At 43.8% G+C, this 22,878-nt stretch overlaps 1 protein-coding gene across 1 annotated transcript in view; it reads left to right on the top strand.

The window, feature by feature from the left end:
- The first annotated feature begins 1,213 nt into the window (after positions 1-1,213).
- The window catches only part of ppm1j (protein phosphatase, Mg2+/Mn2+ dependent, 1J), a 26,465-nt gene continuing 4,800 nt past the window's right edge, over positions 1,214-22,878 (top strand). Inside the window, exons 1-5 of the mRNA XM_062546430.1 lie at positions 1,214-1,779; positions 13,650-13,770; positions 16,778-17,107; positions 20,225-20,337; positions 22,162-22,246. Of these exons, the coding sequence (XP_062402414.1) occupies positions 1,520-1,779; positions 13,650-13,770; positions 16,778-17,107; positions 20,225-20,337; positions 22,162-22,246 (909 nt within the window). The 5' untranslated portion in view covers positions 1,214-1,519. The remainder of the gene's footprint in view (positions 1,780-13,649; positions 13,771-16,777; positions 17,108-20,224; positions 20,338-22,161; positions 22,247-22,878) is intronic.

Below are 22,878 nucleotides of genomic sequence, written 5' to 3'. Positions count from 1 at the left end.
CAACAATCCCTGTGTATGGTTGTATGTAAATGCATAATTATGCATAAAAGACAGCTATTTGTTGCTAAATTATATGCATTTGGTAGATTTTCAACAGCTCAACACCTTAGCTTGCTCCTGTAATGAGCATAAACGACCAGTCACTTGCTCTCCATTCACTGAGGCTAACTGTGGGGAATTCCATTGAAGCAACAAGTTGATTCGATTCCATCCGTGTCCAACTGTCTGAAAGAGATCTCTGTCCCGCTGTTCCACGAAGAGAATAGAAAGTTGTTAGGGCATAATTCAATCTCAGTTTTCTAAATGTGGCTCCTGCAACAAATGACATTTTGGCTAAACAGTAGCTGGAAACTTGAAGACAACCCAGCTTAATGGTGGGTATAAACTCTGTCCACAAAGACGTTAGTCCCTGATTCAACAGAAAATATTTATAAGTTCATTGTACAATTATTAAAGTATGACCTAAAAAAAATCCACGATTCTTAATAAAGAAACTGTTCTGATTGGACTATACAAATATAGACTATCCCTCTATGAAGGTTGCATATCCCTCTGTAAGGGCTCCAGAGTCCTTGGTGAAGTTGTGAATATGAATTAATCCTGTGTCAGGATTCTTCTGGTCTGGGACAGAACCACACAGCCCACAAGAGGGTACTCAAACATCAGCAGTGTAGAAGATACCAGTATATTGGCCTACCATACCAACACACCATGGACAATATTAAGGGTAAATTGAGTTGTTCTTTTAAACAGAGCTTCTAGCCTAAAGGGGAAGCATGTGGGTGGGATTTAGGTTGATGTGAGCTGTGAGTGAATTTGTTTTAATTACTAAATAGGCCTACTAAAAATAGCCTTCTGTCACATATTTAGCCCACTGTAACATGATGAAAACACAATTGTTTCTAACTGTAGGCTGTTGGAACAATATGTAAAAGAAACTAGATTAAAGGATCATGTAAATAATGACATTATTATTACTATTTCCATTATCATTATTCTTATTCTTATTCTTATTAACATTATTATTAACATTATTATTATTAGGGTATAACGGAGGTGTTTAACATTGCAACATTTATAACGTGAAAAATAGTGTTTAATAAAGATGTAACCAAAATTTGGGATGGCAATGGAATTGTTGCACATGGTTATTGTGCTATTGCACTAGACTAGTTGCCTGCATTCACTCGCCCACCGCCTATGACGATATGGTGGCTAGCTGAAAGGGACCGCCGCACCGCTCTCTGCTGTGGAGGTTACTTGCCGTAGCCTACGGACTGGTATGATTATACATCCTGCATTGCCAAATCCTCTTGGGTGATACGCACTCGGCTCATAGAGCGGGCTTTTTTTTCTACGAGAAAAACATTGTCTGTCAAAGCGTCACATGGGGTCAGAAACGATCGCTTCCTGCATAGCGTTTTATCTCCGGGAGTTTGGTTTGTCTCCGCCGTTCATTTTTATTAATGAATTGATTTGAAGTCGCAGTGTCTTTTCTTCATGACATATTATTACCGCAATGATAAGCAAAGTTAAAAATGCCATGTCCACTCTGGTGGGAGGGATAATGCCGCACGGCCACCATCATCACCACCAGCACGGCTCGGGCAACGTTCAGAACTGTGGGTTGGACGGTCTTCCTCCCCGATTCCCCTATTCTCGACCCGAGTTTTTGGACCTTACGCAGGAGCTGCTGCAGTACTCCACAGAACATGCATCGAGACCGGTCATAACACCAAAGCGGGATAGCAGGCTGCCGTGGCGGACGGGCTATGCCGAGTGAGTGGTGAATTTTACATCTTCTGCCAAACGGCCAACAAATTACAGTGACACGCAGCAAAATTCTATGACGAACTTAAGAATCAGTGATGGTCGTTCAGAGCAATATCACAGACCGAGATTCATTGTATTGTTGTACACATTTACGTCATGTTTGTTTGAGAAAGGTCTGGCGTCGATATATCTCTTCCATGCATGTGAAACGCATTATCTAGTGCCAAGAGAACGGCGTCAGCTGCAATAGCCTTCAAGGCGACTGTAACAGCCGAATCTTAATTACACTGTAGCGAAGGTCAGACTACTCCCCTATGCGTTTTTCTTTCAGAAAGATGGCAACTGTGGCAGACATAGTAGCCTACATCTTAAAGTACGACCACTGCATTGCAACATCTCACGTCTGTCGAGTGTAGCCTGTAGCCTATGTCTTCCTCGGTATAGGCTATCTGTTAAAAAAAAACAAAAAAAAAACACCTTCATTTTCGCTATAGCTTTATGAAGGCATAGCCGATGATCTAACACAAACCTTTAGGCTGTTCTAAAGTCCCATTCACAAACTAGGCAGACACTGTGATGAGTTGACCACTAATATTCAGCATCTCTAGGCATGCGTCGCTGAAAAATAAGGTAAGTATACCTCTGTTGCCACAGGAGTACATGCATGGATAGACGGTCTATAGACCTAAGGTAATATTCAAAGGGTTGGCTCTAGAACCATTTTTAGAACTTTATCATGGACTATGTGAGTCTGTGTGTGTGTGTGTGGGGGGGGGGGGGGGGGATAGAGAAAGAGAGAGAGAGAGAGAGAGAATAAGAAGGAGAGAGAATGTCATATTACTCGTTGGAATTCATCCAGCATCTTTTGCGGATAAATTCCTCTGAGCCTGAGCTGTATTGACAACGGTCTCCCTGCAAAGGTGTAATCAGAGATGACGTCATAGCACTTGGTATCACCTGCAAGAGTGGTACCCAGCGGAGCGGGGTGGGGGGGGGGGGGGGGTCATCAGCACTCCAGTGCACACAAGCCACCTCAGGTCATCTCTTGGGTCAACCTCCCGCTCAACCCAGCTCACCCTGACCAGGTCAAGCACAGCCCGCTAGAGTGAGTGTGTTCAAGCCTCATCATGACAAACTGACTACACACTGCTAAAGTAAAGATGGGAAAGATAGAAAAGATGGAAAAGAGCAGCTGTTTTCCTGCTTAAAACACTCTTTTAATTGCATTGAAAGAGTGTGTGGGCAGACTGAACGTGTGAACATCTCTGGCAAGCTGTTTGATGATGTGTCAAAACACACTGCTAATCCAGGATTAAACTCTGTGAGGAAGCCTACACTGTTTTATTTAAACTAGAGTCTTGTAAAAACATTTTTATTGCCATTTTAGAGATTCTGGTTATGTAATGGTGGGCTCAGCTGCTGGTATTACGAAGTTGTCACAGCACGGACTGGTGAACTTGGGTTTGACTAAATTCACAGTGACAGCTGTCTCTCAAAGAACAGAATGCCACACACTTTAGCAATCAATTAGTCACATTAAAAAAGAAACTGTCGTCGTGATCATATTATGCTCAGCCATGCTACAATGAAACACAAAGGGTGAAGTCGATTAGGAGCTGAGAACCACGACCTAAATCAGAAAGGAATAGGTTAGGGATCTTTGAGCATCAACATCTACTGTGTTGGGTCTTGAACAGGACACCAAGCTGCTGTGATAGCAAACACAAAATACTGTAGATGAGACTTTTTCTTCTACTCCGACTGTTTACTTTGGATTTTTGAGTTTGCCCGGCCGTGCCCTCTCCCCGCAGATGTGGCCTGGCCTTGTGGGGAGAGTGAGCTATAGCAAGCCTTGCCTGTCACTTAGGCAGTCGTCTCAGTTTGCACGTTGCGCTGCTTCGACTCAGGGTCACAAGTCCGTGCACAGACCTGTCAGTTGCTCTCTCAGGAGAGGGGTGGGATATCTCACACACACACACGCACACACACACACACACACACACACAACACAACACACACACACACATACACACACACACACACACACACACACACACACACACACACACACACACACACATGCACACACACACACATACACACACACACAACACATACACACACACACACACACACACACACACACACACACACACACACACACACACACACACACACACACACACACACACACACACACACACACACACACACACACACACACAAGCATCCTTTACTAATAAGATCCAAAGGAAACTGCTGAGTCACATATTCTCATTCAGGGGCCCCTGCGGCTCTCCTGGGACACGGTGAAGTAAAGTCCAAAGTTGTGGTGATGCTGAGTCCACGAGGCACAAAATAGGGCAATTGAGGGCAGGAGAGTGTGATTCAATGCCCCTCTGAAATCACACACCTGACTAGCCGGTGGCAGTTGGAAAAAAGCAGGGAAAATGTCTCTATGTATCTCATATATTAGCATGCACGTTGAAATGATACGTTACTGAGGTGGGGCGACTATTCAGAAGTATGCACAGAATTATTGTTGTCAGTTACAGTAAAGGTCATGTTGGGAATGCGAACTCGTCACCGTTGCAAATTAATTTGTTGGAAAGGTTACCGCACTTCATAACAAACTGTGCTTCACGTTACGTAACACTGGGTGTGTGTAGGCTGCTGTTATTGTTCTCATCAGTAGTCTTACCATAATTGCAAAAGCTTGCACTGTGTGGGACCGGCTCCCGTGTTGTGCCTGTACTGGGTGGAGATGGATCATGTCAGAGAGACAAATGTCTGGGCTAGTTTTTCAGGTTACCTGGTAATGGCTCTTCTTCCCTTGACTAGGTGCAGCAGTGTTTGAATAGTGTGTTGACCAATTTAATGAGATGGCTGAGCCAGAGTCTACTCTCGGGGCTCTCTAGTAGTACAGTATACCTGATGAGCAGTCAAAGCATTGTAACCTGCCATTCAACTGGGAGCATACAAGACAGTGTGCGGATATCTTTTTCTCTTTTTTCCTCCAGTAGTATATCAGCACTTGTGTCTTCACTGCACACAGTATAAGCAGAGAGGGTTAAAGCGGAGTGAGAGGCGCAAACGTTCGACCATTTCCGCGTTCTGTTAGGCTATCGCAAAGGGGAGGGGGGGCGAAATCCCCCTTTAAGCAGACCTAGAAAGTGCCGTTACATTTGAACTGAACTGCTTGCCGATCGATATCCCACTATGACGTCTTTCCTTAAGCAGACAGGAACTGTTCGAATTTTGCTACCATAGAGATGCATTATGTTGCTCTATCTTGTCAGTAATGAAGGATCTTTGGTATAAGTGAAATGTCTGGAATGATATTGTACGGCATTGGTATGTACAGTATATGCCAGTGCATATTGGCTATTGGCTCTGGCTTGCTTCAGCAGAGCCCATGAATGAATGGCTCATTGTCCATGTCTTTAATGGCCCTGCGAGTTCTGCTTAGGAGAGTCAATAAAACTGTAATGTGATGCTCCCTTTATCTGTGGTGCTGTGGATGGTACCAGTCGGCCGGCCTGGTCTAACAATGCAAACCAGTCTCGCCACTTTGTTGGATATGGATGCACGCCACTGGCACGTTTAGGCACAGGTCATGATTATTCATTTGTTTTCAATTGATAATACAGTTGGATTTGGCCTTGTACAGAGCCCTTTCACAGACATAAACACTATTGAATACCATTGTTTTGTCATTGCATACTGATTGCGAGTTTGTTTGGATATCTCTTACTGTAAAAGGCGCATTGCCGTTGTATGGATATGCCAATGATGCTTATCTGAATTTAGTTTTCAGTGGGACTATGCCTGTGACTCAAGGTGTCATTACTGTCAGTCATTGTTCTCGAAACACTCTTGCCTCGACCTCTCTAGGTTGTTGTGTGCTTTTGAAATCCTCAAGCTCACCACAAACAGGAAGTGATGTTTTGCATTGCGAAGGTTTGTTCGAATTCAGACCCAGGTCACTGAGTGTGTCCATAGGCTGCTGAAGAGGAAACTAACGTGAGATCTAAATATACATGGGGATTTTTATGCATAAACCACAGTGGAGTCAGCATTTTCATTGTGTCTGATGACAACTGCGATCACAGTTTTTGCTTACACCTAGACATTACTGGATCAGCCCTCTTGGCTTTAAAAGAGATGTCACATGTCGAGATGGTATCATTACTGTAAACGTCACCCCTTCCTCATGCTAAAGTGCTGCTGTAGACTGACTTGTAAAAGGGCCTGATTGTGAATGCAGAAGGGGAACTCACTGGAGCGATGTACTTCCTTTTTTCGTAGACCATACTTGGTCGCGGGAGTCTGTTGGGCACCAAAACAGATGTATGTCTGTGGGTGTCAAACATATCGTATATCATATGGCAGCTCTCACAGGACACGCGTGGGCCAATCGTGGCCCAGATCGGACATCGACCAACCTACAGCATTGACCATGGATTCACCCACACCCACAGCAATATCTTAACAAGAAATACTGTATCACCATGATAATATATTTTATATAATATAGATGCTACTTATACCGAATAGTTTAATAAATCGGGTGTGTGTAGGACTGTGTGAATACATGACGTAAATTATTATCATAAATGTTGAGGACTTGTTCTGATCTGGAAATGGTAGTGTGTTCATGTCAAGACATTGTATGACCACAAACAGCTTGAGACGCCTCCAGGGTGTTTAGTTTCCTCATGACGGCGTGAGAGAGTGGGCAGCATGTATCTGGCTGTGTAGGTGTTTGGCTTTACAATGCTGCGCAATGATTAAAACAGTTTCGTGAAGTAGATAGCCAATCATGATGCAGCTGACAGAGCACTGTTGTTAACTGCTGACTGCTGACAGGACGGCAATTTGGAAGTCACGTAGCAGTGACTTCCCCACGCAAGTCATGTTTACATGAAAATACTGAAGTAAAAGATGGATGTCTTGATAGCTGCCTTGTAAGTTCTTGTTCAATTGGCTGAACTGAACGAAAAACAGTAATGAGGATGTACAACAATGGTAGCACGCTCAAAGTCCATTTCACTATCTCAGATACACATGGTAGTTCTATCACTTCCTTTAAATGCCCAACTGCCAATCATCTTTCAGATACCTGTCTGTATGTTGTGTTATCACACCCTGGGCTACTGCTACACTGCTGCAGTGTTACTTTTTGGATACAGTAATTTGCCGCATATAAGCCGCCTTGTGTATAAGCCGCAGAACAGTGTTTTATGCAAGTTAAAAGAAACAAAACCATATTAACACCATATTACCTGCCTCCCTGTATTACCCTCATAGCTGCAGAAATTTTGCAAAATCAATGTGTAAGCTGCGGCTTATAGTCGGGAAATTACGGGTAGTGGTAATTTTCTATCAATGTGACTTTATGGTTGCCATTAACACATGCCATACAGAATTTTTACATGTTCATTCATGTATGGAAAGACTTTGGTATGAACAAGATATTTCTTCATTGACCACTACAGTAGTTGTGTTCACCAACTCAATAACTCAGAAGCCACAAAATACGAACATCATGTGATCATGTCCTATTTATAATGTGCAGGATTTATTTTTCTGAATGTGTACTCGGATACTATTTTCAGATTATGGCAGAGATTTGTCTGCCAAACGGAATCGTAGTGGTACGTGACCGTGTGAACTAATACAGCGCTGATTTTGAGATGCTAGTTGAAAGTTTAGCTGATGACTTTTAATTCTTCTATGTCATCACTCCTAATGCATCCCATTGCTGTGCTCTTAGAGGCCAGCTTACAGCTCTCAGCTGATTAGAAAGTAGATGCTGTTTCATAATCCCGAGTGGGGGCATAGCCGTAGAGGAAGCTCACAGTGCAATCACAACCTCACAGGGGTCACTGAAACAACGAGTGTCATTCAGTGGCACCTCATGAACTCTGCTGTGTGTGTACGTGTGTGTGGGTTTGTGTGTGCGTTAGGTGTGCGCGCGTGGGTGTGTGTTTTCTCTGTGTTTGTGTGTGTTTGTGTGTGTTTTCTCTGTGTGTGTGTATGTGTGTGTTTTTGTGTATGTTTACTCATGGGAAACCTAATTCATCACTAGCTCAGGTCGTTGGTCCCTCTGTGGTTGTGCTCAAATCTCCTAATCTCAGCTGCTTGTCAAAATACATGTATCAGGTTGTAAATCCAGCAAGCTTTCGTTGTGTGTCCACTTACTAGTGGCATATCCCTTGTTTAAAAGAAACATCAGAGTCCCCCACAGCTTTAAAGATGCTGACTTCATCTCAACCACACCAAAGAACTCCCTCATGTAGTAACACACCCACTGCAGCAACAGTCTACGGTGAATGTTTAGATGAAACATGCATAATTCACCATGATGGGTTATTTAAATGTATTAAATGTTTGTAAAGCATCTATGTGTAGTATTGTGTAGGAAATCTTGCTGGGGGGCTTCTTTGATGTGCAAAGTACAAAGTACAGGGTTTCCCCCAGAAAATGTGTTAGTTAAGGTGGTGTCTGTCCAGGGGAAGGGGGCGTCGCCGTAGCGTCCCCACCGCATCGCCGCCACTGCCCTACGATGGGGGGGGGGGGGGGGGGGGGTGTCGAGACCGTTGGTTGAACTGCAGCCGAGACCGAGTGACAACGACCGAGTCTTTCAGGAAGCAAGTCTGAGTCGAGACCGAGTCTTAAAGGAGTCAAGGCCACATCAAGACCAACCAAATAAAGGGGTTTTCATAATTTACATCACCAAGGATCATATAACAGTTCAATTCCCAAAGGGTAGAGAGGGGATTGTTGGCTACAGGAGCAGTCTAGCACACACTTATCTAAATAACTTCTTTTCTGATTTACTTAAAGACAAGGAGGTCAGCTGAAGTAAAAAATTAGTAGGCTGTCAGCATGTTGAAAATGTTGAATTTTGACACTAATGACAGCAATATACCTGGATTTCACATTCATTGTATCAGATTTAATTGAATCAGCAACCAATTAAACATCATTAACACAATTTAGACAATATTATACCTTAAAAGTGTAAGTTTATAACTCCAATGCAGGGCCTTTTGTATCTTTCAAAACCTTTGCACTGCTCAGCATAGCACCATAGGATATATTTTAAAGCCAGTCAATATTATAATATTCTATTAAAACCAAGAATATTTGTAATGGTGGATATTTTAGAATATATCATGAAATAAAGATGAAACTGTATGAACATGTAACATTGCGACTGTATGGTAAAGTATGGTAAAGTTAGTGAATTGTGATTTAGTAGCCTAAAGCTGCAATTCTTTGATTGGAGCTGTATTTGTGCCTGTTGCTCATATAGCCTAAGAGAGCCGGGACGTTTTTAATGCTTTTAAAAACATAATTAGCGAGATCGTACCGCATTGAACGCTAATATTTTGTCACTAGCAACCAAATCTGTCATCTGTCAAATACAGTTGCATGTTCAGCTCTGAACAAAAACATTCAGGAATTATTTCTACAAAACGGAAACGTGCGTCCCGCCCGGTCGGGATGAATGAAACTGGCATGGAGACAAGAGGCTATGTTTAAAGTTTAAACTAGCCTGTGTAAACCTCAGACAATTTCAGTATTGTACAACACGTGAATGAATAGCCGTCACAAGTTGTTGTTAGCTGTAGGCTAGATGGCACAAGTGTTTGTCACAACAAATGACAAGATGCAGTGGGCTATGCATTCATAGTAGACGAGTGATTAAAAAAAAAAGATAAAGCGCTCAAAAGTGTTATGCCGCTCATCCCACACATTTGGTAGATTCAACGGAGAACCATTCCTGTGAGAGTCGTCAAATCTAGCAAGGTTTAGGCTATTTGTGTTCGCAGTCACTGAGATATGCGTGGCAGTGGCACCTGACCTGATATCAAATAGGCTACTCATGCTGAATGAGCGCGTCGCCTGTGCGCATAGGCCAACTCGATTTGAAAAAGTTTCTTTTCTTTATGCGTTCTACAGAGAAGGGAGACTAGCGGCTACGGTTTGGAATGACATGGAGAAAACATGACAGAGTAATACGGCGAATATCACTATACATAATATAGTTATTTATTTATTTATTTCTTGAAGACGCTAGTTAAGGCGGCAGCCCTGTGTTGTTAAGGCGGCCGCCTTAGCAGGAAAGCGCTGCGGGAAACCCTGAAGTAACTAACGTCTGGAGTTTCATTGTCGAGGATTTATTTGTGTTCTCTAGGGATGATAGAGCTTTCAGATGACTTGCGATGGCTGTGATGACCCTTAACACCGTGTTCCTAACTCACATAAGGGGACGTTATGTAATATTCATATGAATGATTCTGCCTCACGCAAGCCATCATCTAGCTGCTGTCCATCTGCATGCAGTGATAGGTTTCGTTTCAATAGGCACGCAGGAGATATTTGTGGAATGGACGAGGGTAGGGATGATAATTATCTTGTGACACGCAGTGCTGATAGAGTATGATTTTGGTTTTCATCCTTCTGCATTTATGAGTATTGCAGAACTGTTTTTTTTTTTACGAGCTAGCTTTTAAAAACATTTTAGACCAGCAAAATGTTTCCAACACCACCAGAACCACAGGCCAGATTTCTGGCAAATGCGTCATGTCTGTCATAGCATAGAAGAAAAAGAAGCAAGCTGGTTACTTTGGTTATTAACTTTAAGAAGGCAGGATTGAGCGGTTGAGATACAGACGGAAAGGGAATGACATTCCCAACACCTACTTTACTGGGCATGTACTGGGCATGTACTGCGCATCTCTTCTCAGGATGTGTTGGACATACATGGTTCCGCCACTCACAAGCACTGTACATCACACCGGCATCACCATATATCTATTCATACTGTACACTGACATCAGTCAGAATGCGTATAGCAGATAGATAGATAGATAGATAGATAGATACTAGATAGATAGATAGATAGATAGACAGAATTCAGCAGAATATTCTTGACTGTTTACAAGGACATTTTTACAGTGAAATTTGTCTACTAGATATATAGACAGACAGACAGACAGACAGACAGACAGACAGTGTTTGAGTACAGGGAGGTCTTTGCAGCTGGCCTGCGACCCCCTTGGAGTAGCAGATGACTGATTGGACACAGACCCATCCCAGAGCCAACCCTTGTCTGAGAGCCCTCTCTGAGAAAGCCCTTCATGTCTTCAGCATGTTGATACCGGGCTTCAAATGCTGGTTTGGTGGGCTGCAAGCCACGCAGTTTCTCAGTGTCTGAGTCAAAATGTTTAGCGATCAAGCACACAGTTTTTCAAACACATCCATGTGGCGCAGACTGGGGAGGTCCCCGCTGCTTTGAAAACACTACATTAGCTGTACAACGCTTGAGGAAGACCCAGACCGCCATCACAGACCGAACGTGCTGAAAAACCTCAGTGCTTTGATGATTCGCCTGCATGCAACAAAGGAGATGAGAGCCATTCATTTTACGCTTGCTGTGCTCTGAAGGAAAGGCGCAGGAGCAGGCAAGGCCACTGTAGATAACATCCACACAACCACAGAGAGGACAGAGCAGAAATAACACTAATCCATTCAAAGTTAATAACATCCTCCTCGCTTCCATCTCAGGCTGTAATGTCGTTGACTTGTAGATAACAACAGTAGAGTCAGACAACAGGATTTAACAAACAAAATGATATGCTGAATTTGTTGAAGTTAATATAATGAGTAACACTTTACTTGAAGGTATCTACTGTACATAAGAGTGACATGACACTGTCATGAATATATGATACTGTCATGAGTCATGACACATGAACCCTAACCATAACCCCAACCTTAACCTTAGCCCTAACTTTTCATGACAAAAAAGAAATGACACTATGACAGAAGCTTTATGTCATAAACGTCTATGACTTGTTTATAATGTTCATGACAGTGATATTTTCAAGTAAATTGTAACCTTATATGTTTTACAGAGAAATCCATTTCTCAACTCAACAGTTGCTAATAAGTGCTTGCATCACTATGGCCATGGTTATGATACTTAAAGTGGGGTTCCGACCAAAGATTTGAGATGACATGAGCTGCGACATTCTAAAACCTTGCAACTGCGACTAGACAAGTTGATGCTTTGTGACGGCTTGCAATGACGTGCAACATTTAATTCACACCGCTGCAACTCCTGCTGCAAAGATTTCGTCTCATCGCAGATCTTTGGTGTGAATTGAGCCTCACACAAAAAGGATCACACATACTGATATACTTTATTCATGTGTAATTGTACAATGCTAAATATAACATTTGAATAGGGAAGAATTGCAGACAAAAGTTGCACACAAAATGAGAAAGGCTACCCAGGATAGATGGAAGAGTGGGAGAGCTTTGATTGCGACAGGCCGTCCTCAACATATTTTTCTCTTGTTTTTAATGTAAATTTAACATACTGAGGGCACACAACCCTTCTTGACAGCAACATATCCAACACTATTGAATCTGAACAGAACACTTAAGATTCAGACCTTCAACGCCTTATTATTTTGTGACACATAGGGACGGCAGAGTGAGAATGAAAAAAAAAAACATGTGAAACATTGAAAAATTGAAAATACTGTATGTCACAGTGATAGCACCGTATACAAAAAAAGTCACAAGTCACCACCAGCCAGTCTTGGTCTCCAGCTGATGGCACTCCCTCCGTGCCGTCTCAGAGGCCCAGCCAGAGCCCACACCAGTCAGGTCTCAGTCATGAGGCCAGGTTCATCTCCTCCAGTCCCTGGCGCCCTGTCCAGTTCCTCTAGTGGTCAGGGAGTGTCGGGAAGAGCCCATCTGATTGCCATCAATAAGATGGGGGGGGGGTTGGGGGTGGGGGGGCACTTAAGCAGACAGGGCCTCACAGTGGAGACGGAGGAGGGGTGTCCACTACTCTACTGTTTGCTGTATCGTATGCTCTGCTGAGAGGCGTCTCATGTAACTGTGTTTACGGCTTGGCTTGGTCTACCTTTCTCCTCTTTCTCCTTTTCTTATTCTTTTCTATCTCTCCGTTTCTCTCCTCATCATGTCTTCTCTTCTTCTCTATTTCTTTTATGCTCTAAACACGTTTCCATCGTTTTGTCTCTTTGTTATATCGTCTCTCTCTGTTGGTAGACATCTGGAGCATTTCCTCTACTGATGAGTGAATATTACTTCAGCTGTGTATAAACGTTTGATGGAAATTGGCCCGCATTTCAAATAGCATCATAATTACATGTATTGCAGAATGTCCTAGTGTGGTCCAGATTCCTGCTTACAGTAAAGTTGCATTTAATTAGTATGTTGTTGAAGTTGTGTACTTCAAAAATGGATGTATGTTCTCTTACCCTCGTTTGTCCTCTTGGCCCTCTTTCTTATCTTTCTTTATCAGTCCTTTTCTCTCTTCACCGCTCCCTTGATGTCCATCTCTTCTCAGTTCCCTTTCCTTACTCTGCGCTGCGGCGGTGGTAGCGATAGAGGCTAAAGAGCAAGTAGTAGCCAGGAATGTTGAGGGTTCAATGTCTGGCTGCCACCGTTGTGCCTGTGAACAAGGCACTTGACCCTGAGTTGCTCCAGGGAAACGGGCCCTTGTAAGAACGTATGAAAGTCGTTTTTTAGGATAAAAGCATCAGCCAAATGAATAAATAATACCCTTGCAAGGGATAAGGTGCCTCCCTCTCTATTTCTCTCTCTTTCCCTTCCTTTCTTTGCACAAATTGTGTAGACACATTTCTTTAGTCAGTTAATAGCATCGTTTACCTAGTGCTGGGTGCTCTTTTACTGTGATGTGGGTGCACTTGGGGTAAGGCTACATCGTAGCCTTTTCAGGAGTCCTTGATCCGTATGATGCTTCAATAAAGATCTTTCAAATTTCTCTCTTTCTCCCTCTCCCTCTCTCTCTCTCTCATTCTCAGGGTGATCAATGCTGGGAAGAGTATGCTGAATGAGGACCAGGCGTCCTGTGAGTTGCTGTACGTGAGGAAGATCAGCGGCAAACAGCAGCATCGCACGTCCATGTTGCTGGACGACAGTGCGGTGAGTGAGAACACAAGAACACGCACAGCAGTCTGCTCTTTTGGGGTGTGGGGGGGGGCACTTTGGCACAATTGGCTACCCAATTGGCTGTTCATGCCACCACTGTGGGGTCCAGTTGCCCACAGAGACCTGGCTTTGCGTCTGGTCTGGGTAATACTCGTCTCTATGCTATCTCTCTCTCTCTCTCCCTTTCGCTTCGTGTCGTGTCGGTCTCTTCACTGTCTCACGGCATCTGGATCAGCGTTATTGTATTGAGAACGGTTTTTCATTAAATATGCAAACGATGAAAAACAGATAGATACAACAACAACAAGAAACAGCAGTGACATGGGCAAATAACAAACTTGCCCTCGAGCATGCATTCTCTTTTGTTGGAGCATTTTTTTGTTGATTTGTTTCGTTGATAGCGTAATTATTCAAACGGACCTGACTATATAAAGAACTTACTCGGACCAGGCAGACATGCTGTGAAGAATGCCCCTGGTCATCTGTTGTCATGGCACACTTTTGTCATGCCCTGTTAGGGAATATACTGGAGGTTTTATCACCTTACTTGGAGCCAGGGCCCATGAGGGTTGACCTGGATAGCACACAGTCTTGCAGGGCTGTGAGTGAACCGGAGCAAACAGGTAAGTTTGGGTGAGAAGAGATCGTTTCTGAGCAGATTAGAGGGGATTTGCCTCGGGGTCAGATGTGATTACAACAGTGGCCAGTAGCAGGGCTCTCCGTGATACACTTATAATTACAGTCAGCCCCCTTTTCAAGTCCCATTAATGAGATTTTAATTACTTAGGGGTGTGTGTGTGTGTGTATGGGTTGTGTGCGTGTGTGTGTGTGTGTGGGGGGGGGGTTGGTTGTGCCCTTGCTGATGAGTGCATGCATCTCTAATTTGAGTGTGTATGCGTTAGTTAATTTGTTTGCATCAGTTAATTTGTTTCCATAATGTGGGCAGCTTCGAAATGGCCCACTCTTAGGGACTCTGTGGCAAAGGCCAACAGCAGAACTGGACATCCTAATCTCAGCAGTGTTTACCCCGAGTGGTCGATACTGTATCAGGGGCCAGTGACCCCTCCCTCCTCCATATACACAACCCCCCACCCCCCCCCCCCCCCACCCCACACACACCCCCCTAACACACACACACACAAAGAGAGACACACACTCGGCAGTACGACCCTCTCATCCTCTCAACTAAATCAATTACATCACCCATTAGTCTGCCCCGCCCTCTCCCCAGTGACTTGGAATTGGACAGATGTTCCGGCCTGGCTTAGTAGTAGTAGTAACCGGCGGGGCAGGGGGGGGGGGGTGAACGGGGGACATTGGGCTTCCTGCAGAGCCTGCGGAGAGTCAGTGACACATGTTTCAGTGGAGGACACAGATTAAATCTCCCCCGAGTTGGGAAATCCTGTCAGTGGGCCATGTCGGGGGAAATTGTAATTGCAGTCAAGTGTGTGTATCCTCTGCCAGGTGACTGCATGGCGCTGTGGCAGACGGGTGTGGTGTTGAGTTGCACAATGGGTGAAATGCCTCTACGCTGCCCCCTGCTGTATGGGTGCACACATGCAGGGCATTGTAGGTCTCATTTTGTATTACTGTATCAGTGAGAAATTCAATGAATTCATTTCAGTTAATTTTTTAATTCTGTGTGTTTCAGTGGAATCTTGTCATTGAACTAAACATTTCAGGAAAATTACACTTAAGGGACTTAAAGGGACACTTCACCGATTAGCATTAAGCTTTGTATCTTTAGAAAACAAGTCATGTTTTTGAATGGTCGTGCATCTTTCCCTCAGTTTGCCTTGAGATAGGAGAAATACGGATTTCAATAAAACCCATGAATAGGACTTCCTGCTTTCAATGATGTAAAATGATGATTTTTACATCATTGAAAGCAGGAAGTCCAACATTGAAATCTGTATTTCTCCTATCTCAAGGCAAACTGAGGGAATGATGCACGACCATTCAAAAACATGACTGGTTTTCTAAAGATACAAAGCTTAATGCTAATCGGTGAAGTGTCCCTTTAAGCTTGGCCTACATAACTAATATTAAAATGCAGACTGCAACGCCTTGATTGCTGATCTAGTCACGCCAAAACTGGATTCAACATTTGTTGTGTTGGTGCTGTTTCCTCTCCTGATTTCCTTTATACAGAATCATGCTCACATTGCAGTGGCGGCCTAGCACACGAGTTCACAAGAGGAAACAGTATCATGTAAATGCACGCCGGCCCATCCGTGTAAAGTGACAAAACAACTCATACCAAAACGGGTCGTAAACGAATCCGGCATGTCTTACGCTCCATTTAAAAGCCGCGTTCTGTTTGGCTTTTGCTGTGACAGTGCTGTGCTGGTGCTGCATTTTAATGCCGTTTGACTCATGCCCACGCGCACCCAGCCAATTTGGATGGCCTCGTCCATGACTCACGAGGACAGCAGCACCTTTACACGCTCGAGCCCCATCAGCCGCTGAGCATGACAAATCGCGAGCGCCATATGCTTCTCGCTGTCCCGGCCAGGCGGACGCATCCTCACACGAGCATCTGGGTTCAATTAAGTCGACCGGAGCGAGTTGCTGTAGGAGTCTGGCTCTGTTTGTGCCTGTGCTATAGTCAGAGAGAACATCACTCTGAACCTGAGACAAAGATCTGGGCCACATGGAGGCCACATCTGGGCCGCATCGAGGCCGCATCAGGGCCACACTAAGGCCAAAGTCAGTGGCCAGCGTGTCTCTCTCTCTTTCTCTCTCTCTCTCTCTCTTTCTCTCTCTATCTCTTTCTCTTTCTCTTTCTCTCATTCTCTCTTGAGGCCACAATGCAACAATGGTGACTTTTAGCCTCTTTGATCTTTGCCGAACAGAACAGCAACTACTGGATAAAAAAATGTGAAACTTAAAACGAAATGTTAAATGTTGTTTGTGAAATTGACAATTGCAGTAAATTATAGTAATGAGTAAATAATTCAAATGATCTGCCTCTCTCTCTCTCTCTCTCTCTCTCTCCCAGGACACCAGTGGCATCCCTCTTCATTTCTGGGGGGTGTTTGACGGCCACGCTGGCTCTGGCGCCGCCCTCATGGCATCCAAGCTCTTGCACCGGCTCATCCGGGACCGCCTGTGTGACGTGGTGCACCTGCTGGAGAACCCCTCCACGCCGCCCCCTATCTGCCTGGCCAAGAACGGCAGCCCGTACCAGGCGGACACGAAGAAGGGAGCCGGCCAGGAGCCAGAGGAGCAGGACGCGCTGACCGACCCGTCCTCCCGCTTCCACATGGAGAAGGTGATCAGCTTGGAGGGCCTGATCACTGGCATTATCGAAAACGCCTTCCGACAGATGGTGAGTGTGCCTCATTCTCGTTACTCACCAGTATCACTGCTCCCACCCAGTGTTGCCAGATTGGCCGGGTTCCCGCCCAATTGGGCTTCTTTTGACTTCGTGGGGAGGGGGAAAATAAGCTTTAGGCGGGCAACATTTTTTTTTTTGTTAAATGGTTCTCTATGACAAAATCGTTGTTGGCGCAGTTTTTTGCTGAAGAGGGCGGGTTTTTGAACGTGATTGGGCGGAAATCACTCAACCCAATCTGGCAACACTGCTCCCACCCCTTAGTGTGTGTGTGTGTGTGTGTGTGTGTGTGTGTGCATGCTCTTTGACTCACATTGTTGTGCTCTCACTGCTCCTAGTGTGGGACACTGCAGAGGATGGATCTCATGAGTGAACTGATGTTGATGCTGATGAACTCGTGGACTGTGCTAGCGTCAAACGTTGACAATTTCCCTCCTGAAACATGGCCTTGTGTACAGTAGCAAGACTCAAATTCTTATTAAGCAATGAGCCCCAAGAGGCAGTAAGTTTCAGTGATTTACACTTTGCGTCGCGCCTAACAACGCCCCTTAGCTGTTCAAAACATCACTGGAACCTACAGACTTGAGTGGCTTATTGCTTTTCTAAAATGGTTACTACATACATATGGAAATAATTCCTAAAATAAATGCACAGCGACGTGAAATTTAATTATTTATTCATAGATTCTTCCACCAAGACATACTGTATATATTTCCTTTGTGAAGCAAACCCAAGGCCCAAGGCCCAAGCAACATCAAGACGCAGCTACTCCAACTTTTGTATCAATTTACGGTGGCGGAGTTACATGAAGCAATATGCGGTCAACGTGAAGGGTTGTTCTGGGTTTTACAATGGCATTGACTGGATTGATTATGGAATATATTCCAGCCTAAATAGCCCCATCCACAAAATTTGGGAATGTGAATTGCTTTGATCGCTGTTTTCTGTTCATCTTTTGAATATATTGCACCGTCACTATCTTGTATAAAGGATGCAGTAGCGTAATCTCAGCATTTTTTGTTTGTAAGCTAAATCCACTCAAGCATGCTGATGTGATTGACTGCTTCACTGTTGTTCACCTGTTCATCATTCGCTAAAGCTGATTTGGTTGGACTGAACACATATTAAACAGGCACATAGGCCTAGACTTCTCTGTGAAACAACTCCAGACCCAATTTCCTGCCCTCAGATTTTATGGACCGAGAAAATTTGGGCTGGCTTCCAGACTACCTGAAACAAGCATCTGTCCAAGACCAGCTGGTGTATGAATCTCTCTCAGAGGTTACACTTTTTTTTTAGTTTTAATGTCTCTTTCCACTGCTGACCTCAGTAGCTTGAGCTTGGCTCAAATGTGCCTGAAGTGTCCTCAGACTGCTGAGTTCACCCTGGCGAATGTGCCGCACTCAGACTCAGAAGTCTGAAGGAGAGAACAGAACAGCAAACAGCCTGAGGATCACCAGCCTCACCAGTCTCTCCAGCCTATGCGCTTGATATAATTGGAGATATTAAGTGGAGTTTTACTCAGGATTACCTGTGCAGGACCTGTCAGTAGAATTCAGGTGTTAAGGCCGAGACACATCAACCCGACGGCCGACTGTCGGCTCCCGTCTCCCCTGGTCGGTCAAAAAAGCCTCTGAACACACCGAAGCGATGCCGACACCGAGCGGCCAATTATGGGGTTGGTGTGTCCCGGCCTTTGGGGTGGGGGGAGGGGGGAGGGGGTGTAGGTATAGGTGATCAGATTGTTAGGTAAATCAGCAAACAGATTCAACAGCTATTGTGGTATGTATTACAGTTCAATGTAACAACAAGCTCCATCAAGTTCATACAGTAACTTGGAATCCAAAGAGTGAAGATGATTTTGAATGCCCTCGAAATCCACTGAATCTTCCATTGGTATTATATTGGCAGATGTGACAGGTATCACTGTGATCCACGTATAGAGGAAAGTAAAGGTTTTATGGTGGCTGCGTCAACTGAATGCAGAATCACTGCTCATCACGTGGACTTCATATATCACAAGACTTTAGATCGATTTAGAAATGTGAAACTTAGTTAAGCGCCCCATCTCTCTTCACTCTGAGGGAAGATAGATCCTGAAGGCTTCTCTTTAGACCTGAAACCAGAGAATGGCCGTCCCTGTGAGACCGCTCAGACTCACTCTACCACTGGGTCAGCCCTTGAATGAATGCCCTGTGCTCCACTTACTTTTAAATGTTATGTAAGGTCACTTTTAGATTGTGACTTGAAAACTGCTCACATACAGTAGGTCAGCCTTTAAAAACCACCCATACTGAATCTTACTGATAGATACAAAAAATAAAGCTACATTTGATATTCATAGATCTCCACTTATCGCAGTCTTCCTATCGACACAAAATATGTGTGAATTGTTTGTGACTGCCTTAAATGCAGCAGCACAGGTTAGAAATGTGTCTCGTGAAATATGTTTCTTGGCAGTAGAAATGGTTGGTTAAAGTTGTTTGTGAGAGAAAGATTGACGTAGCGTTAACTGTTTGACCATGTGTGAAGAAGCAGATAGGGATGATTTCCCTTCTTTGGCTGCTGTACATAGATTGAGAGATAATGTGTGAAATATCCTGTGATCACACTCTGAAATCAGTAGCTATTTCTCCACTGCGACCTCTGATTGTATCTCAACTAAATACTCTCATAGATGTTGAAGACTCATATATCCTCTTGGTAACACCAGTAGCAACAGACTCACTGTTAACAGCAATTGAATAATTGCATTGAATAGTTTTTATAGTGATAATGAACATTGTAAAGCTATAGCATTTGTTTTTTTGCAACAAAGGCTCAGAACATATGTCTGCTTGTGTGATGGATGGATCTTCATAGGGTTGGAAAATAATTGTGTATGCTAACTGAATACTGAGAGATAGTTTTGGGACTGATATAGCAACAGGGTTTGCACAACAACACAAGGCAAACAAAACTGACCATCAGTGTATTATCAGAGCCCAATTAGTATATTCACCCAAGTATATTATCACTCAACAGAGGGCCACTGTTCACCATTGTTTACTCTATTCCACTGTCCTGCAGAGCTGTCCATTCACTGTGAGTGTCCTCTCTCTATGTGTGCAGGACGACCTGATAGAGAAAGAGAAGGCCTCGTACAGCATATCAGGAGGCTGCTGTTCTCTGGCTGCCCTCCATCTGATGGGGAAACTCTATGTGGCCAACGCTGGCGACAGCAGGTAACGCTTCAGTATCAAATGTGCCCTGACACAATGTACCGGTAATTAATTTAACGCAATACAATGCCGTGAGCCACCGCTGCAGATCCAAGCTCTTGGTTATTACTGTACCTGTACGTCAGGCCAAATGAATGCAATTTGTTTTACATCTGGATATCATCTGGTTTCATTTTCATTTAAATTACGTTTTATGACAAATTCAGTAGGCCTACCATTGGGAACGGACATTTTTCAACAGCGTTGACTCCTTCTCAGTTTGAATAAATCCAGTTTCATGAAATCGTTTGTCTAGAGCTGCCCAAGCATACCGTGTATCTGTACCAAGTATGCATATACTTATGCCTACATATACTGTACACTATTATGCTGCATACAGCAATTTCCTGTGAATTAGCCGCATTGTGTATAAGCCACAGGGCAGTGTTTTATGCAAGTTAAAAGAAACTAAACCATATTAGTACCATATTAACTGTGCCCCGTGTGTGAACCTCATAGCTGAAGAAATTTTGCAAAATCAATGCATTAAGCTGCGGCTAATAGTCAGGAAATTACGGTATACACAGTATTACGCTGCATGAACACCTTGGTGAGGTGCCCCAATGTGAGTGTCCCTGCTGAGAGTCACCAGATGTGAGGAGCACAGCGCCAGGGTGAGCATGAGGTTTGGGTGAAGGACTTTGTGGTCCTGCTGTGGCTGCAGTTTCTTGCAGCATCGTTTTTATTTCTGTGGGCTTAGGGGGAAACTGAGAGGAACATTGCTGAGCAAAAAGGGCATCTGCTGTGGGAGAAGGATTTAGTGGATGCATTTTTGAGTTAAACACAGGCATTATTCAGACTGAGACAGCACACTATACTGTGGTCCACAAGGCAGAACAGACATTGTGATGAATAAAAGAACATACTAGTAGCCAGATGCCGGACATCATAGAATTATTAGGTCTTTACGATTCCATTGAACCAGTCTAACCAAACCGTATACATTAAGGACTGCTGTGTCTGTCAGAGACAAGTTAGACTGGGTAAACCCAGCCCAATCTGCCGGCGATTGGATTTGGCCCTGCAGCTCAGGCTGAAAACACATTTTTCTATCCTGCTTCCATTACAAATCTGCAGGGACCGGTCACCAATGAGCTTGGTCTGGTGATAGAATAGAATAGATACATGTCAGATCTCTGCAATCCACCCATACTCATCAGCATAGTCTTAGATTAACATGTATTCATTTAAACAAGCCCTTTTGTGATGCATTTATTCTCTGGGCTGGTTAACACCCATGAAATATGTAAAACAATGCATGCGTTGTACATCTAAACCTGTTGGCATTTGCATAACGCACATTTGAAGGTAATCTAAGAATACATTTGAGAGGTGTCTGCTCACGTTCCAAATGAATCTGCGTATATCTTTTTCTAACCTGTGAAATCTTACACTGCTAGTAATAGATTTCTCAACTTGCCATATTCAGAGCCCTAGAGCCCTATCTATATGGCTCTGGCCATATTGTGTTGTCATAGTGAGTCTCTGTAATCGTCTTTGTTGTTAACAGTACCCCCTGCTGGAAGAACAGTGTAAAAACAGCTAGATGGTTGTACTCCATTCCAAGGCAATTGCATCATCCCTGTTTGGGCATGCTACTTTGATTTTTCAGCAGCTAATGTCACAGCCTAGACTAAACAATTATCCTTTGGGGATGACTGTGCCAGACATGCTGTAATGTGATAGTCTTGAGCCACACATCATCTACTTTATCTTTACTCTAACAAATCCCCACCCTGTAGCCTAAAAAGCTAAGCATTGTGTGTTGATGTTGTTTATTCTCCACAGGGCCATCATTATCCGTAATAACGAGGTCATTCCCATGTCCAATGAGTTCACTCCGGAGACGGAGAGACAGCGCCTGCAGTACCTGGTCAGTAGCCCCTGCTTATGGCAACCATGGTAACAGGCCATGAAATTCCAATATAGAATGCCTGCTGATAAAAATGCAATCCATAGAATGCCATTTCTTACTTTTGCATAGCCATAGAGGCATATTACAGACACTCAGCTATGAGTTTTTGAGCCATGCATTATTGATGAGAGACATACAGTATATGTGTGTGTGTGTGTGTGTGTGTGTGTGTGTGTGTGTGCATATATATATATATATATATATATATATATATATATATATATATATATATATACTGTATATAAAGAGAGAGAGAGAGAGAGAGAGAGAGAGTGAGAGAGAGAACAGAGAAAAGAAACCACATTGTATTCAAAACCTGTAAAGTTAATAAGCAGACCACCCACTCAGGATTATTTTTCTTGTCTTCTGTTGAGTTTATCGCTTTAACCCCCTGTTTGAAGGAATGTAAGGAGTCTCACTACCGTATTATTGGAATAGAGTGTCAGGTATGCTGCAAGTGAATTAAATGTGCACAGGTCTAATCACGATAATTTAAATGGAGGGGTGCTTATGTGCTTTTGCAGTGTGTGTCTTTTGAAAAGGTTCGGAGTGTCCCAGAAGGGGAGAGTTCAGTTCATGTAATTTCATTT

The sequence above is a fragment of the Sardina pilchardus genome, chromosome 9 (assembly GCF_963854185.1).
Source record: "Sardina pilchardus chromosome 9, fSarPil1.1, whole genome shotgun sequence".
NCBI classification, from domain to species: domain Eukaryota; kingdom Metazoa; phylum Chordata; class Actinopteri; order Clupeiformes; family Clupeidae; genus Sardina; species Sardina pilchardus.
Note: the sequence above shows the minus strand (reverse complement) of the source record. Positions and strands in the feature narration are given on the sequence as shown.